Source organism: Tachyglossus aculeatus, chromosome 5, assembly GCF_015852505.1.
Source record: "Tachyglossus aculeatus isolate mTacAcu1 chromosome 5, mTacAcu1.pri, whole genome shotgun sequence".
Classification (NCBI taxonomy): Eukaryota; Metazoa; Chordata; class Mammalia; order Monotremata; family Tachyglossidae; genus Tachyglossus; species Tachyglossus aculeatus.
This window is the reverse complement of record NC_052070.1, coordinates 61780962-61796551: the sequence shown is the minus strand read 5'-3', so window position 1 is coordinate 61796551 and position 15590 is coordinate 61780962. Positions and strand designations below refer to the sequence as shown.

Genomic DNA, 15590 nt, shown 5'->3' with positions numbered 1-15590 from the left:
TGTATTTATTTTATTTGGTTAATATGTTTCATTTGGTTGTCTGTCTTCCCTTTCTAGACTGTGAGCCCGCTGTTGGGTAGGGAACCGTCTCTCTATGTTCATGCATTCATTCATTCAGTTGTATTTATTGAACGCTTACTGTGTGCAGTGCACTGTACTAAGCACTTGGGAAGTACAAGGTGGCAACATCTAGAGACGATCCCTACCCAACAGTGGGCTCACAGTCTCGAAGGGGGAGACAGAGAGCAAAACAAAACATATTAACAAAATAAAATAACTAGAATAAATATGTACAAATAAAATAAAGTAATAAATATATACATTCATTCATTCATTCAATCGTATGTATTGAGCGCTTACTACGTTGCCAGGTACTGCCCAAGCGCTTAGAGAAGCAGCATGGCTCAATGGAAAGAGCCCGGGCTTTGGAGTCAGAGGGCGTGGGTTCAAACCCCGGCTCCGCCAGTTGTCAGCTGTGTGACTTTGGGCAAGTCACTTCACTTCTCTGGGCCTCAGTTCCCTCATCTGTAAAATGGGGATGAAGACTGTGAGCCCCCCTCGCGGGACAACCTGATCACCTTGTAACCTCCCCAGCGCTTAGAACAGTGCTCTGCACATAGCCTTCTAGACTGTGAGCCCACTGTTGGGTAGGGACCGTCTCTATATGTTGCCAACTTGTACTTCCCAAGCGCTTAGTACAGTGCTCTGCACACAGCAAGTGCTCAATAAATACGATTGAATGAATAGTAAGCGCTTAACAAATGCCATCATTATTAGTAGTCCAGTCGACGCTCAATAAATACTCGCCCGCTTCATCGATGGAAAACTTGGCCTGCGTGGGATTTAGAGTGCAACACACATGCTAAACACTTGGTAAAATGAATCCGAAGCAGCAGACACGTTCTCTACCCTCAAAGAATTCCTCTCAGGGAGTGTAAAAAGAGTGGAGGTTACTTGCGGCCGGGTGGATAGAGCCTGGGCCGGGAGTCGGGGGTACGTGGGTTCTCACCCCGGCTCTTGTCTGCTCTGTGACCCTAGGCGAGTCACTTCGCTTCTCCGTGCCTCAGTTCCCTCATCTGCAAAATGGGGATTAAGACCGTGAGCCCCCCGTGGGCCAGGGACTGTGTCCAACCTGATCACCTAGTAGCCATGCCATCGCTTAGAACAGTGCCCGGCACGTAGTGAGCGCTTCTCTGTCTCCCACTTCTAGACTGTGAGCCCGCTGTTGGGTAGGGACGTCTCTAGATGTTGCCGACTTGGACTTCCCAAGCGCTTAGTCCAGTGCCCTGCACGCAGTAAGCGCTCAATAAATACGATTGAATGAATGAATCAATCAATCAATCGTATTTTTTGAGCGCTTACTGCGTGCAGAGCACTGGACTAAGCGCTTGGGAAGTACAAGTCGGCAACACATAGAGACAGTCCCTATGAAAGTCACTTCACTTCTCTGGGCCTCAGCTGTAAAATGGGGATTAAGGCTGTGAGCCCCCTCCGTGGCACAACCTTCCCAGTGCTTAGAACAGTGCTTTGCACTTAGTAAGCGCTTAACAGATGCCATCATTATTGTGAGCCCACTGTTGGGTAGGGACCGTCTCTATATGTTGCCAACTTGTCCTTCCCAAGCGCTTAGTCCAGTGCCCTGCACGCAGTAAGCGTTCAATAAATACGATTGAATGAATGAATGAAAGTCACTTCACTTCTCTGGGCCTCAGCTGTAAAATGGTGATTGAGGCTGTGAGCCCCCACCGTGGGACAACCTTCCCAGCGCTTAGAACAGTGCTTTGCACATAGTAAGCGCTTAACAGATGCCATCACTATTGTGAGCCCACTGTTGCGTAGGGACCGTCTCTCTATGTTGCCAACTTGTACTTCCCAAGCGCTTAGCACGGTGCTGTGCACACAGTAAGCGCTCAATAAATACGACTGATGGATTGATTGACGAGTCCAGTCAGCGCTCAACGAATACGATTGAATGAATGACAGGTCTGAGCCCGCCCAAAGGGAGGCCCCGCCCAGGCGCCTCACGAGGCCTGCGCATGCGCCGTTCGGCCCCGCCCAGGCGCCTCACGCGGCATGCGCACGCGCTGTTCGGCCCGCCCACGCGCCTCTCGAGGCGTGCGCATGCGCCGATCGGCCCCGCCCACCACGTAGGCCCCGCCCATGCGTCATCCGGGGAGTGCGCATGCGCCGCTCGACCCCGCCCACCAGGAAGGCCCCGCCTACGCGCCTCTCGAGGCGCGCGCAAGCGCCGTTCGGCCCCGCCCACCAGGAAGGCCCCGTCTACGCGCCTCTCGAGGTGTGCGCAAGCGCCGTTCGGCCCCGCCCACGCGCCTCCCGGGGCCTGCGCGTGCGCCGTTCGGCCCCGCCCATCAGGGAGGTCCCGCTCGCGCGCCTCCCGAGGCCTGCGCATGCGCCGTTCGGCCCCCGCCCACGCGCCTCCCGAGCCCTGCGCCCGCACCGTTCGGCCCCGCCCATCAGGGAGGCCCCGCCCGCGCGCCTCCCGAGGCCTGCGCATGCGCCGTTCGGTCCCGCCCAGAATGGGGCCTAGTTGCGCGCGCAGCCTTGCGGACCTAGGCCGGTCCTCGAGGCCGAAGCGCACGGACCCGTCCTTTCCCGGTCCTCTCCCGGTGTTTTCCCGGTCTTATCCCGGTCTTCTCCCGGTCCTTCCCTCACACGCCGTTATCTGGCTCTGCAGGAGCCGCCATGGGCGCCCGCCGGGCCCGCTACCTGGTTTTCTTCCAGTACCTGGGGACGGACTTCCGGTAGGTGTCCGCTGGGAAGCAGGACCCTGCCCCTTTCATTCATTCAGTCATTCAGTCAGTCAGACAGTCATTCATCCATCCAATCGTATTTATTGAGCGCTTACTGTGTGCGGAGCACTGGACTAAGCGCTTGGGAAGTCCAAGTTGGCAACATATAGAGACGGTCCCTACCCAACAGTGGGCTCACAGTCTAGAAGGAGGAGACAGACAACAGGACAAAACATTAGACTGTGAGCCCACTGTTGGGTAGGGACCGTCTCTAGATGTTGCCAACTTGTACTTCCCAAGCGCTTAGTACAGTGCTCTGCACCCAGTAAGCGCTCAATAAATACGATTGGTGATGATGTGGACAGGTGTCAAAATCAATCAATCGTATTTATTGAGCGCTGACTGGGTGCAGAGCACTGGACTAAGCGCTTGGGAATCCCAAGTTGGCAACATCTAGAGACGGCCCCTACCCAACAGCGGGCTCACGGTCTAGAAGGGGGAGACAGAAAAGAAAAGAAAACATGTGGGAAGGTGTCAAAATCAATCAGTCGTATTTAGTGAGCGCTTACTGTGTGCAGAGCACTGGACTCAGCGCTTGGGAAGTCCGAGTTGGCAACATAGAGAGACGGTCCCTACCCAACAGTGGGCTCACAGTCTAGAAGGGGGAGACAGAAAAGAAAAGAAAACACGTAGGAAGGTGTCAAAATCAATCAGTCGTATTTAGTGAGCGCTTACTGTGTGCAGAGCACTGGACTAAGCGCTTGGGAAGTCCGAGTTGGCAACATAGAGAGACGGTCCCTACCCAAAAGTGGGCTCACAGTCTAAAACGGGGAGACGGAGAACAAAACCAAACATACTAACAAAATAAAATAAATAGAATAGATTTATCAGTACCCAGGGAGCCCCCCGACCTTCCCCCGAATCCCCCCAAATCTCCACACACACACACCTCCCCCCTGCAGCCCTCAGTGTTGGATGGAGTTAAGGGGACAGGCTCCTTGCTCTCAATGTACTGGTTTATCAGGGGTAGGGAATGAGTCTGCTAATTCTGTTAGTATCATCATCATCATCATCAATCGTATTTATTGAGCACTTACTGTGTGCAGAGCACTGTACTAAGCGCTTGGGAAGTACAAGTTGGCAACATATAGAGACAGTCCCTACCCAACAGTGGGCTCACAGTCTAAAAGTATCGTACTCTTCCAAGCACTAAGTACAGCACTCTGTACACAGTAAGCACTCAGTAAATATGATTGACTCAAGCGACTGCCATTCCGAAGGAGGAAAAGCAGCACGGACACAGCCAGGCACGCGCCGTTTGGGTTCTGGGCCCTGCGGGAGGGACAGAGGGGGGCAGAGGCCTGGTCCCTGTCCTCGATGAGCTCCCAGTCGCAAGAGGCAGACGAGGCATGGTTTCGTCAGTATTCCCCAAGGTTTGCCAAAAAATCAGTTGTATAGGAAGCTAGGGTGACTTGTGGTGGTGGTGGCAGAGGTAGGGTAATCACAGAATGCTTCCTGGGAGTGGAGGGTTTCTCTGAGCGGCTTTAATCTGAGGGCTTCGGAGTCGTACGCTGAATAATAATAATAATAATGATGCTATTTGTTAAGTGCTTACTATGTACCAAGAACTGCTATAAGCACTGGGGTAGATACAAAGTAGGCAGGTGGTCCCACTTGGGGCTCACAGTCTTAATCCCCGTTTTCCAGATAAGGGAACTGAGGCCCAGTGAAGTGACTCGCCCAAAGCCACACAGCTGACAAGTGGCGAAGCTGGGATTAGAACCCACGACCTTTGACTCCCAAGCCCAGACTCTTAATAATAATAATAATGATATCATCAATTGTATTTATTGAGCGCTTACTGTGTGCAGAGCACTGTACTAAGCGCTTGGGAAGTACAAGTTGGCAACATATAGAGACAGTCCCTACCCAACAGTGGGCTCACAGTCTAAAAGTCTAAATGATAGCATTTATTAAGCACTTACTGTGTGCAAAGCACTGTTCTAAGCACTGGGGAGGTTACAGGGTGATCAGGTTGTCCCACGGGGGGCTCACACTCTTCATCCCCATTTTACAGGTGAGGGAACTGAGGCCCAGTGAAGTGACACTTGCCCAGAGTCACACAAATGGCAGTTGGCAGAGCCGGGATTTGAACCCATGAGCTCCGACTCCAAAGCCCGGGCTCTTTCCACTGAGCCACGCTGCTTCTCTGAAGAAGGGAAGGGGCAGGCTTGGGTGAATAGGAGGAGGGAGGGCATTCTTCCAGCGCTCAGTACAGTGCCCAGTGCGTATAGTGCTTGGCACACAGTAAGAGATTAACAAATACCGTGATTATTATTATACAGGGGGGACAGCCCGGAGCAGTTTAGTGTGGCCAGGAACATCCAGGCCCCGTGAATCGACTCCTTGAGGGTGGGGATTGTGGGTCTGGGGTCCTGCAGTGTCTCTAATGCAGGTCCTGGTTCCCAGGCCCTGGCCGGGGAATGGGGAGGGGTCATCATCATCATCATCATCAATCGTATTTATTGAGCGCTTACTATGTGCAGAGCACTGTACTAAGCACTTGGGAAGTACAAATTGGCAACATATAGAGACAGTCCCTACCCAACAGTGGGCTCCCAGTCTAAAAGGGGGAGACAGAGAACAAAACCAAACATACTAACAAAATAAAATAAATAGAATAGATATGTACAAATAAAATAAATAGAGTAAAAAAATATGTACAATGTAAATATGTCCACCGCTGGCCAGCCACGGCTGCAGCTGCGGGGGTTTCAACTGGGGTTGGGCCGGGGTCTGGGGCTAAATTTGGGATCTGGCGTCACCTCCTGTCCTGGAAACGCTTCCAGGAAGCCTCTGGACAAGCATTTGGGGGAAACTGGTTTGTTTGGGTTTCGGTGTCTCTGCTGACCAGCATGGAGCGGGTGGGCTGGGGAGCCAGGGGTAGGGGGCTCACTGAAAGGGCAATGAGCTGGTGGTCAGCAACCAGACGGAGATGACCACCCTTACGTAACCCCGGGAAAGGCGCCAGAATTTCTCCATCTGCTGGGGCTGGTTTGGGGCAGCCCCGTGTGGAAGCAGGGCGGTGGACAAGATGACCCCTCGGTGGCCTCACTCCCGTGAGTTTCACAAGTCTGCCGGGCCCCGGTCATAAACTGTTTATGGCCGGGGACTGGTGTGGCGCCGTGACAACGGTGCTGAGAGGAGGGAGGGCTGTGTCACGGCCATGTCACGCACCCTCTCCCCCGGCCTGCTGAGCGGGCTGCTCTCGGGGGCGAGTAGATCCCATCCTGCCCGGGTCATTGGGGTTTGGTGCGCATGGTGGGGTGGTTGTAGGGGACGAGTCGGGCCCTTTGGGCCACCTGCCATGAGCGTGGTGGGGCGGGGGGCGGGGGTGACAACTAACTGGAGACTCTGCTGGTGGGGGACCACCCCAAAATAGCCCTCGTGGCCCCCTGCCCCCTCAGGACGATAGTGGGGGACCAAGCAGTTGGACACAAGGAAGGACTTTCTGGCTGCCTGCGAGATACTGGGATGGGGATGGCGAGAAGGTGCTGCCTCCGTCACTCTCAGGAAAGAGCGAATGCCACCCCCGCACACACACACAAAGGGTGCCCGATTACGCAGAGCAGGGGACTGGACCGGATGACCCCTGGGGCAGGTCAGGAAGAGAGGGAGCAGACCGTGTCCCTCCGGCACAGTCGGTTGTCTGTGTCTCGGGACCCGCGGGCCGTGTCCCGCGGCCTGGGAGCTCGACTCGGGTCAGCGGGGGTGACCGCCGGCGTGGCCCCGGTTCCCCTGCCCCAGGTGGGCCACTGACCCCGTCTCCTTCTCTCTCACAGTGGCGTGATGGCCATTAAACCTCCTCAGGCAGGGTCTGGGGTCCAGAACCACCTAGAGGTAAGTGCCCGGCTGCAGCGTCAACGGAGAAGCCCCTTAGCGAGGAGGGCTGGCGCCAGCCGGAACCCCAGTACCCAGCCCGGCCCCCCACGGCCATGGACGTATCGGGGTCCGGCCTGGGCGGGCCCGGTCTCCACAGGACCCCTGGATGGTGGGGGGCCGGGGATGGCTGGGATTCTGACTGCTGGGGCAGTGGGCCCTGCCAGGCTGGGCTAAAGGAAGGGTTGGCCTGTGCCGAGGCCAGGGGATGGTGGGATGGAGCCACCCCTCCCCGCCTGAACCCGCCTTGGCCTTGCCCTCCCTCCCCGCCTCCATCCCGTTCCAGCGGGCGGCCGAACGGCTGGGCAGCGAGGAGCCCGTCGGTTTCACCATCTCCAGCCGTACAGACAGCGGGGCCCACGCCCTCTGCAACTCAGCTCACATAGATGTCTGCCGCCCGGAGGGTCGCGAACCCCACGCCCCCGACCTCCTCACTCGGCTCCTCAACCACCACCTGGAGCACCCGGCCATCAGGTGAGAGGGAGCCAGGCCTCCCACCCTAGGCAGAGCGACCACCACGCCGGGCCGGGGGGTCCCTGCGGACGGTGGCCCTCTGACCTCTGTGGCTCCTACCTTGCTCTCCCCTGTCCCGCTCGGGCCTCGGCATTCCTCTCCCGCGGCCTGATTTCACTTTGCCCTGCCTAGTTTCTCGTGGGCGCGGATGCCGTCGGTCGACTCCTTCCCGCTCTGGTAGTCCGAGCTGGGGTCCGCGTGTACTGGGAGGGGGCGTCCACCCGCTGGAACTCGGCACGGAGCCGTCACGAGAGGCAGGATTCTGGGAGAAGTAGCGGGGCTCTCTGGATAGGGAACAGGCCCGGGCGTCAGAAGGACCTGAGTTCTAATCCAAGCTCTGCCACACGTCTGCTGTGTGGCCTTGGGCAAATCCCTTCACTTCTCTGATCCTCAGTTACCTCATCTGTAAAATGGGGATTAAGAACGTGAGCCCCATTTGGGGCAGGGACTGTGTCCAACCTGACTTGTGTCTACCCCAGTGCTTAGAACAGTGTTTGGCACACAGCACTTAGCAAGTGTAATTATTATCACTGGGCCCAGTGCCCAGTGCCTGGAATGCCCTCCCTCTGCCCATCCGCCAAGCTAGCTCTCTTCCTCCCTTCAAGGCCCTGCTGAGAGCTCACCTCCTCCAGGAGGCCTTCCCAGACTGAGCCCCTTCCTTCCTCTCCCCCCTCCATCCCCCCATCTTACCTCCTTCCCTTCCCCACAGCACCTGTATATATGTATATATGGTTGTACATATTTATTACTCTATTTATTTTACTTGTACATATCTATCCTATTTATTTTATTTTGTTGGTACGTTTGGTTTTGTTCTCTGTCTCCCCCTTTTAGACTGTGAGCCCACCGTTGGGTAGGGACTGTCTCTATGTGTTGCCAACTTGTACTTCCCAAGCGCTTAGTACAGTGCTCTGCACATAGTAAGCGCTCAGTAAATACGATTGATGATGATGATGCCCACTGCCCCAGTACCAAAACGACTGCCCCTCCTGAGGCCACCGCCAACCCTTTCCTCCCGCCACCCCCGACGGCCAGCAAGTTCTTCCTTGGGTCCAGCTCGTATCCCTCCCGCTTCAGTCTGGACCCCTTCCTCCGTGGCCCCTCCGGACATCCGCTCACCCCCTGGGCTCCCCATCTGGGTGCCCCTGCCGACTCCGTGGGTGTGTCCGTGTCCCTGCCTGGGCACACGTGAGGGCGGGCACGTGGTTCGGGACGTGACCCGCCCGGGAGAGCGGGGCTCCGTGGGCTGGGAAGGCGGAGCGGGCGTGGGGGCCTTGCGGAGCTCGAGCGGAGCAGTTACGGCTCGCCCATCAATCAATCAATCAATCGTATTTATTGAGCGCTTACTGTGTGCAGAGCACTGTACTAAGCGCTTGGGAAGGACAAATTGGCAACACATAGAGACAGTCCCTACCCAACAGTGGGCTCACAGTCTAAAAAGCCCATTCCACCCACCCCCCGTGCCTGCGCGGGTTTGCCCCTCTCCCGCCTCTGCGCAGGGTGCTCCGGACCGTCCGCGTGGCCGACGACTTCCACGCCCGTTTCTCGGCCACGTCCCGGCGCTACGTTTACCGGCTGGTCTCCGGCTGCTCCCACCCGCGGCAGCTCCCGGTGTGGGAGCGGAAGCTCTGCTGGGTCACCAGGGCCACGTGAGGGCGGGGGGGCTCGGGGCCGGAGGGGCGTCGGGGGCCGGTGGCGGGACGGGCGGGAGGTCGGCGGGGCGGCGGGGCGGGGAGCCGGCGCCCCGCCGGCCCCGTGGCTCACCGCCCGGCGTTCCCAGGCAGCTGGACGTCGCGGCCATGCGGGAGGCCGCCGGCCACTTGGTGGGGACCCACGACTTCAGCGCCTTCCGCTCGACCAGCGGCTGTGACGCCTGGAGAAACCCGGTGAAGACCCTGGTGCGGGCCACGGTGGCCCCGGGCCCCCCAGGCCCCCTCGCCCGACACAGCGACTGCAGGTTCGGTGGGGGTCCGGGATCGGGGGACCTTGTATCACCTTGATCACCTTGTATCCCCCCAGCGCTTAGAACAGCGCTTGGCACATAGTAAGCGCTTAACAAATGCCATCATCATCATCATTATTATTATTATCATCCCACCCCGCCAGTCCCACGAGGCCTCCGAGGGCCGGTTGGGTTTCACACTTGCAGCTAAATTAGGGCTCGTGCAGCGTTGGAACCTTCCAAGAAGCAGCGTGGCTCAGTGGTAAGAGCCCGGGCTTGAGAGTCAGAGGACGTGGGTTCTAATCCTGGCTCCGCCACTTGTCTTTTGGGTGGCCTTGGGCAAGCCACTTCACTTCCCTGGGCCTCAGTTCCCTCATCTGTAAAATGAGGATTAAGACTGTGAGCCCCACACGGACAACCTGATCACCTTGTAGCCGCCCCAGCGCTTAGAACGGTGCTTTGCACATAGTAAGCGCTTAATAAATGCCATCATTATTATTATTATTATTATTATTATTATCTCAGCACTTAGAACAATGTTTGGCACATAGTTTGGGAGAAGCAGCGTGGCTTAGTGGAAAAGAGCCCGGCCTTTGGAGTCAGAGGTCATGGGTTCAAAGCCCGGCTCCACCGCTTGTCAGCGGTGTGACTTTGGGCAAGTCACTTCACTTCTCTGGGCCTCAGTTCCCTCATCTGTAAAATGGTGATGAAGACTCTGAGCCCCCCGTGGGACAACCTGATCACCTTGTAACCTCCCTAGCGCTTAGAACAGTGCCTTGCACATAGTAAGTGCTTAATAAATGCTATTATTATTATTATTATTACTACATAGTAAGCACTTAACAAATACTATTATTATTATGATGATGATCTTTAACCGCTTAGAACAATGTTTGGCACATAGTAAGCACTTAACAAATACCATCATTGTTATTATTATTATTATTATTATTATTATACCGCTTAGAACAATGTTTGGCACATAGTAAGTGCTTAATAAACGCTATCATTATTATTGTTATTATTACACAGTAAGCGCTTAACAAATACTATTATGATTATTATTATGATCTTTAACTGCTTAGAACAATTTGGCACATAGTAAGCGCTTAACAAATACCATCATTATTATTATTATGATGATCTTTAACTGCTTAGAACAATGTTTGGCACATAGTAAGCGCTTAACAAATACCATCATTATTATTATTATTATCTTTAACCGCTTAGAACAATGTTTGGTACATAGTAAGTGCTTAATAAATGCTATCATTATTATTGTTATTATTATTATTGTTATTATTACATAGTAAGCACTTAACAAATACTATTATTATCATTATTATTATTATGATCTTTAACCGCTTAGAACAATGTTTGGCACATAGTAAGCGCTTAACAAGTACCATCATTATTCTTATGATCTTTAACCGCTTAGAACAATGTTTGGCACATAGTAAGCGCTTAACAAATACCATCATTATTATGATCTTTAACCGCTTAGAACAATGCGTGGCACATAGTAAGCGCTTAACAAATACCATCATCATTATTATTCTTATGATCTTTAACCGCTTAGAACAATGTTTGGCACATAGTAAGGGCTTAACAAATACCATCATTATTATTATTATCTTTAACCACTTAGAATAATGTTTGGCACACAGTAAGCGCTTAACAAATACCATCATTATTATTATTGTCCTTAACCGCTTAGAACAATGTCTGGCACATAGTAAGCACTTAACAAATACCATCATTATTATTATTATTATCTTTAACTGCTTAGAACAATGCTTGGCACATAGTAAGCGCTTAACAAATACCATCATTATTATTATTGTCTTTAACCACTTAGAACAATGTCTGGCACTTAGTAAGCACTTAACAAATACCATTATCATCATCATTATTATTATTATTTTACCCCCACATTTGGGAGTGGGGCTGTAAAGCTGGCCAGCCTCTGCGCCCCACCAGGCTTTGGGCTTCAGAGCTGGGCCTGGGGTGTGGGAAGAGACGGGGCAAGGGCGTCCTGGTCCCTCTCCCGCAGCCCCCCTCTCTCTCCCGCAGCCCCCCGCCCCTGGCTGGGCTCCAGCTGGTTGTAGGGTTGGGTAGGCCGGCAGGTGGGGGAAATGAAAGCCGCTTTCTCCCGGGCCGGATGCAGGGGCCGAGGCAGCCCGGGTCCATTGCCGCCCCTTTGGCTCCGTCGCTGCTGCAGATGTGCAGGGGTCCGGGGGAGGAGGGGGTGGGGATAATGGCCACTCTGTCCACCCCTCGGCACTGAGGAGGTGAGGGGGGAGAGACCCAGCCTCCCTCCGACCGCCCCCTCCATCCACCCATCCCTGTGCGCCCCCCGCCAACTTTAGTTTTTTTATGATATTTATTAAGCGCTTACTCTGTGCCGGGCACTGTTCTGGGCACCGGGGTAGATCCAAGCTAATCAGGTTGGACACAGTCCCTGTCCCACGTGGGGCTCGCAGTCTTAATCCCCGTTTTACAGGTGATGATGATTATGGTATTTGGTAAGCGCTTACCATGTGCCAAGCACCGTTGTAAGCGCTGCTGGGATAATCGGGTTGTCCCACGTGGGGCTCACGGTCTCAATCCCCGTTTTACAGATGAGATAACCGAGGCCCAGAGAAGTGAAGTGACTTGCCCAAGGTCACACAGCAGGCAAGCGGCATTAGAAGCTTAGTACAGTGCTCTGCACACAGTAAGCGCTCAATAAATACGATTGAATGAATTAGAACCCAGGTCCTTCTGGCTCCCAGGGCCGCGCTCTAACCTTGTCCACTGGACAAGGGCAACAGCAGTGAGGCCGACGCTGATGCCTGCATTGAGTTGTGATCCGTCGTGGACGAGGGGTGGTCTGGGTCCCGGGCAGGGACTCGTTGGGGGGTCCAGGGCCTGCTGATCAGGTGGAGAAACCGAGGCCAGGAGAGGAGACAGGTGGATGCTCCTGGCCGTGACCTTATGATTCCTCTAGAATCGCTGCGCTGTGTCCACACCCCCCACCCCAGCAAAGTGCAGTGCCCATTCGGCCCAGTTAGGGCCCGAGGCACGGCGGCACCTGGTGCCCCCCGGCACACTCCCCCCCACCCCCCCGCACACCTTTCATTGCTGACGACTTCCAGATCTGGAGGTGGGAGACCAGACGAGAGACCACCTCCAATCCTTCGTTCAGTCCCGCTGTCCAGATCGCTGTTCTGCAATATTCTACTTACATCTTCCCCCTCCTCCGGTGGTTGCCCACTCTTTTCCACTTAAAGCAGAAACTCCTCACCATCCTCAAGCAACTGTCACTTATCTACTCTTCTCCCACCGCACCCCAGCTCCCACTCCCGATCTCTCCTCAACTAACCTATCGCCGTGCCTCATTCTTTTCTCTTTTTTTAATGGTATGGAAGCGCTCCATGCCAGGCACTGTACTAACTTTGGGGTTGATACGAGCTAATTAGATTGGACAGGGCCCGTGTCCAACACGGGCCCACGGTGTACAGATGAGGGAGCTGAGGTACAAAGAACTCGACTTGCCCGAGGTCACACAGCAGACGTGCTGGAGCCAGGTTTAGGTCCCGGGTCTTTTGACTCTTAAGCCCGTGCTCTTTCCACTAAGCCACACTGCTCCTTAACCTTCTGCATACCTCTCTCCTGCTTAGCGCTCCCTCCCCTTGCCCATCTGGCAGACTGCTGCTCTCCCTATTTTAAAGTCCTCCAACTCCTCCAAGGGGTGTTCCCTGATTTATTTCTCATCTCCCCACCCATCTGCCACTTTGGCATCATCCACACGCTTGAATATTCAGGCCTCCTTTCCTCTTCCCATTATATACCTATTTCCTCCACCTAGCTGTAATTTATTTTAGTGTCTGTCTCCCCCGCTGGATTGTAAACTCCTCGAGGGCAGACGATGTGCCTTCTACCTCTACTGAACTTTCCCAAGTGTTTAGGACAGTGCTCTGCACAGAGTGGATGCTCGATAAGTACAGTTAGGCAGGCTGTGTCTAGCGGCTGCATCAGGGTGGTGACCGTTTGGATGGAGAGGGAGAGGCTGAGCTTAGAAATGTCGGGGAGGAAAAAACTGCAGCAGAATGAACATGGGAGTTGAAAAGTTGGGGGTGGACCCAAGGATAATGCCAAGGTTGCAGGCTTCAGAAACAGGGAAGGCGGAGTGGTGTCAGTGTGATGGGAAAGGCTGGGGGAGGAGAGGGTTTGGGCGGTAAGTTGAGTCCAGTTTGGGATATAATTGAGTTTGAGGTGCCAGCGGGTCACCCGTCTAGAAATGTGCTGGAGGCAGGAGGAAACGTGGATCTGCAGAGGAGAGGTAGATTGGAGAGGTGTCTGCTTAGCGTTGGTTGTCGAAACCAGGGGAGCTAATCAGTTGCCCAAGGGACTGAATGTAAAAGAAGAGAAAGGACACACTGCCCCCATGCCACTCCCGCTCCCCGGGGGAGGCAGAGGAGAGGCTGCGAAGCGGGAGCCAGAGAGATGAGGCAAACCAAGAGAGAAAATGGGGTTTGTAACAACACCGAGGTTTGAAAGCGTTTCCCGGAGAAGGGGGAGGTCCGGGCTGTCCAAGGCAGCCGTCTGGTCGAGTTGGGCAGAGCGGCAGCCGTCCATCCGTTAATCGCCTCCAGAGTAGTTTCTGCTCCACTTGGTTCCCGACCACCACCGGCCTCCCACCCTTTTGGTCGAATCATCTCTCCAGCTTTGAGTGGGGCCGGGGAGATCCGAAGGGGGCAGTGGGCAGTAGGGCGTACTTCCCAAATGGCAGCGGGGGAATTCTCAACTCCCTGGGGAAGCAGCATGGCGTGGGGGTTAGAGCACAGGCCTGAGAGCCAGAAGGACCTGGATTCTAATCCCAGCTCCGCCGCTCGTCTACTGTGTGGCCTTGGGTAAGTGATTTCACTTCTCTGTGCCTCAGCTCATCTGTAAAACGGGGATTGCGATTGTGAGCCCCGTATGGGTCAGACACAGTTCCTGATTTGCCTGTATTCACCCCAGCGCTTAGTACGGAGCCTGGCACATAGTAAGCGTTTAACATACCACAATTATTGCTGTTGTCTTCAGTAGGCTGCAGTTCTGGGAGCTGGAGTTTGAGAGCCGATCCTTTCTGTACAAGCAGGTATGGGCTGGGGGGGCGCGGGGAGGTCAGCGGGGCACGGTGGCTTGGGGAAAGGGAGGGGAGCAGTCAGGCCGCCCCTTCAGAGGAGGATGGAGCCCCTCCGTGGTCCCCACTAGCCTCTAGGGGAGGGAAGGGAGAAGCAAGGCCGCCTGGCTCGTCCCCTCCATCCCCCTCCCCGCTGGCTGGCCAGTTCATTGGGCCCCCGTCTCCGGGGCAGTGTGGAGGGCAACATCAGGACCTCTAAATCTGGGGTCATGTCTCTCCTCTGTCCGGTTGGAGCTAGGGAGCCCCCAGAGCCGGGCCAGGGTCCGGCCCCCCAAGGCCGCTGGGGAGGTTGGGGACGTAGTGGCTCCCGGCCCTCAGTCTTGGTGGGGACAGCCAGGGGGTCCCAGGAGCGAGTGACTTGCCGTTGCCGTTGCAGGTGCGGAGGATGACGGGAGCCTTGGTGTCTGTGGGCCAGGGGCTGCTCCACCCCCAGCAGGTGCAGGAAATGCTGGCCAGCGGGGCCCCGCCGTCCCAGCCCTACATCAGGATTGTGCCGGCCTGGGGGCTGTTCCTCAAGTCGGTCGGGTACCAGGGCCTGGGCGAGGCCCCACCCCTTCCAGACCCCGTCCTGGACATCCAGCCTTCCATGGGTAGGACCCCTCTCTCAGAGGGCGGGCAGCCTGGGTGGACTGAGCGGGAAGACTGGGACAGGGTGTGGGGCTGACCCCCTCCCCCGGAGCTGCCCCAGGAGGGTCTCAGCCTCCTCCCCTCAGGGACAGGGGTCTGTTCCACCCAGAGGATGCCTGCTCTCTAGATCCCCTTCCCCTGGCCCCAAGGGAGAAAGGATCGAGGGCCTGTCCGTCCCTCCCTCTGCTGTAGATGGGGAGAGTGACGCGGGCCCGGCCCCGTCGTGAGAGAGCCGGAGCGGGATCCCTGTGCCACTGCCGACAGAGCCCCAAGTCTGGTTGCTGTGACTCCACGTAGGGATCGGGACGTAGCAGCCGCTCTGCCGGCCGACACCCGCCCTCCTATGCCGGTCAGCTTGGAGTTCTGCAACCTGCTTTAGACGTTCACTCGGCCAGGTTGGGATCTGGGGCGCCGGGGCTAAAGGGCAGGGCCGCCGGGAGGGAAGCAGCCCTGGCCGGCTGGCACCCCACAGACCGGGGAGAGGTCTCGATTGGGTGCCCCCAAGCCGCCTGCTGCCCTGCAGCTAAGGTGGGAAAGGAGGAATGTGGGTAATAAAAGTACCTATGATTCCTCACTGGGAGGTCGCACCATCGCATTCATCCGTGGGGGAGGACGGGCACTGGTCTCAGAACAGAACGCGCCCCAATCC

At 55.6% G+C, this 15590-nt stretch overlaps 1 protein-coding gene across 2 annotated transcripts; it reads left to right on the top strand.

Moving 5' to 3' along the window:
• The first annotated feature begins 2584 nt into the window (after nucleotides 1–2584).
• Nucleotides 2585–15513, top strand: PUSL1 (pseudouridine synthase like 1). 2 transcript variants are annotated; one of them, XM_038746171.1, is made up of 8 exons: nucleotides 2585–2762; nucleotides 6593–6650; nucleotides 6976–7163; nucleotides 8702–8851; nucleotides 8983–9159; nucleotides 14218–14269; nucleotides 14691–14904; nucleotides 15134–15513. In XM_038746171.1, exons 1-8 carry the CDS (start codon nucleotides 2704–2706, stop codon nucleotides 15166–15168), a joined length of 933 nt encoding a protein of 310 aa, XP_038602099.1. In that variant the 5' UTR covers nucleotides 2585–2703; the 3' UTR covers nucleotides 15169–15513. The 2 variants fall into 2 exon arrangements, with proteins under 2 accessions (XP_038602099.1, XP_038602098.1); XM_038746170.1 differs by having other exon boundaries at nucleotides 14215–14269.
• The last annotated feature ends 77 nt before the right edge of the window (nucleotides 15514–15590 follow it).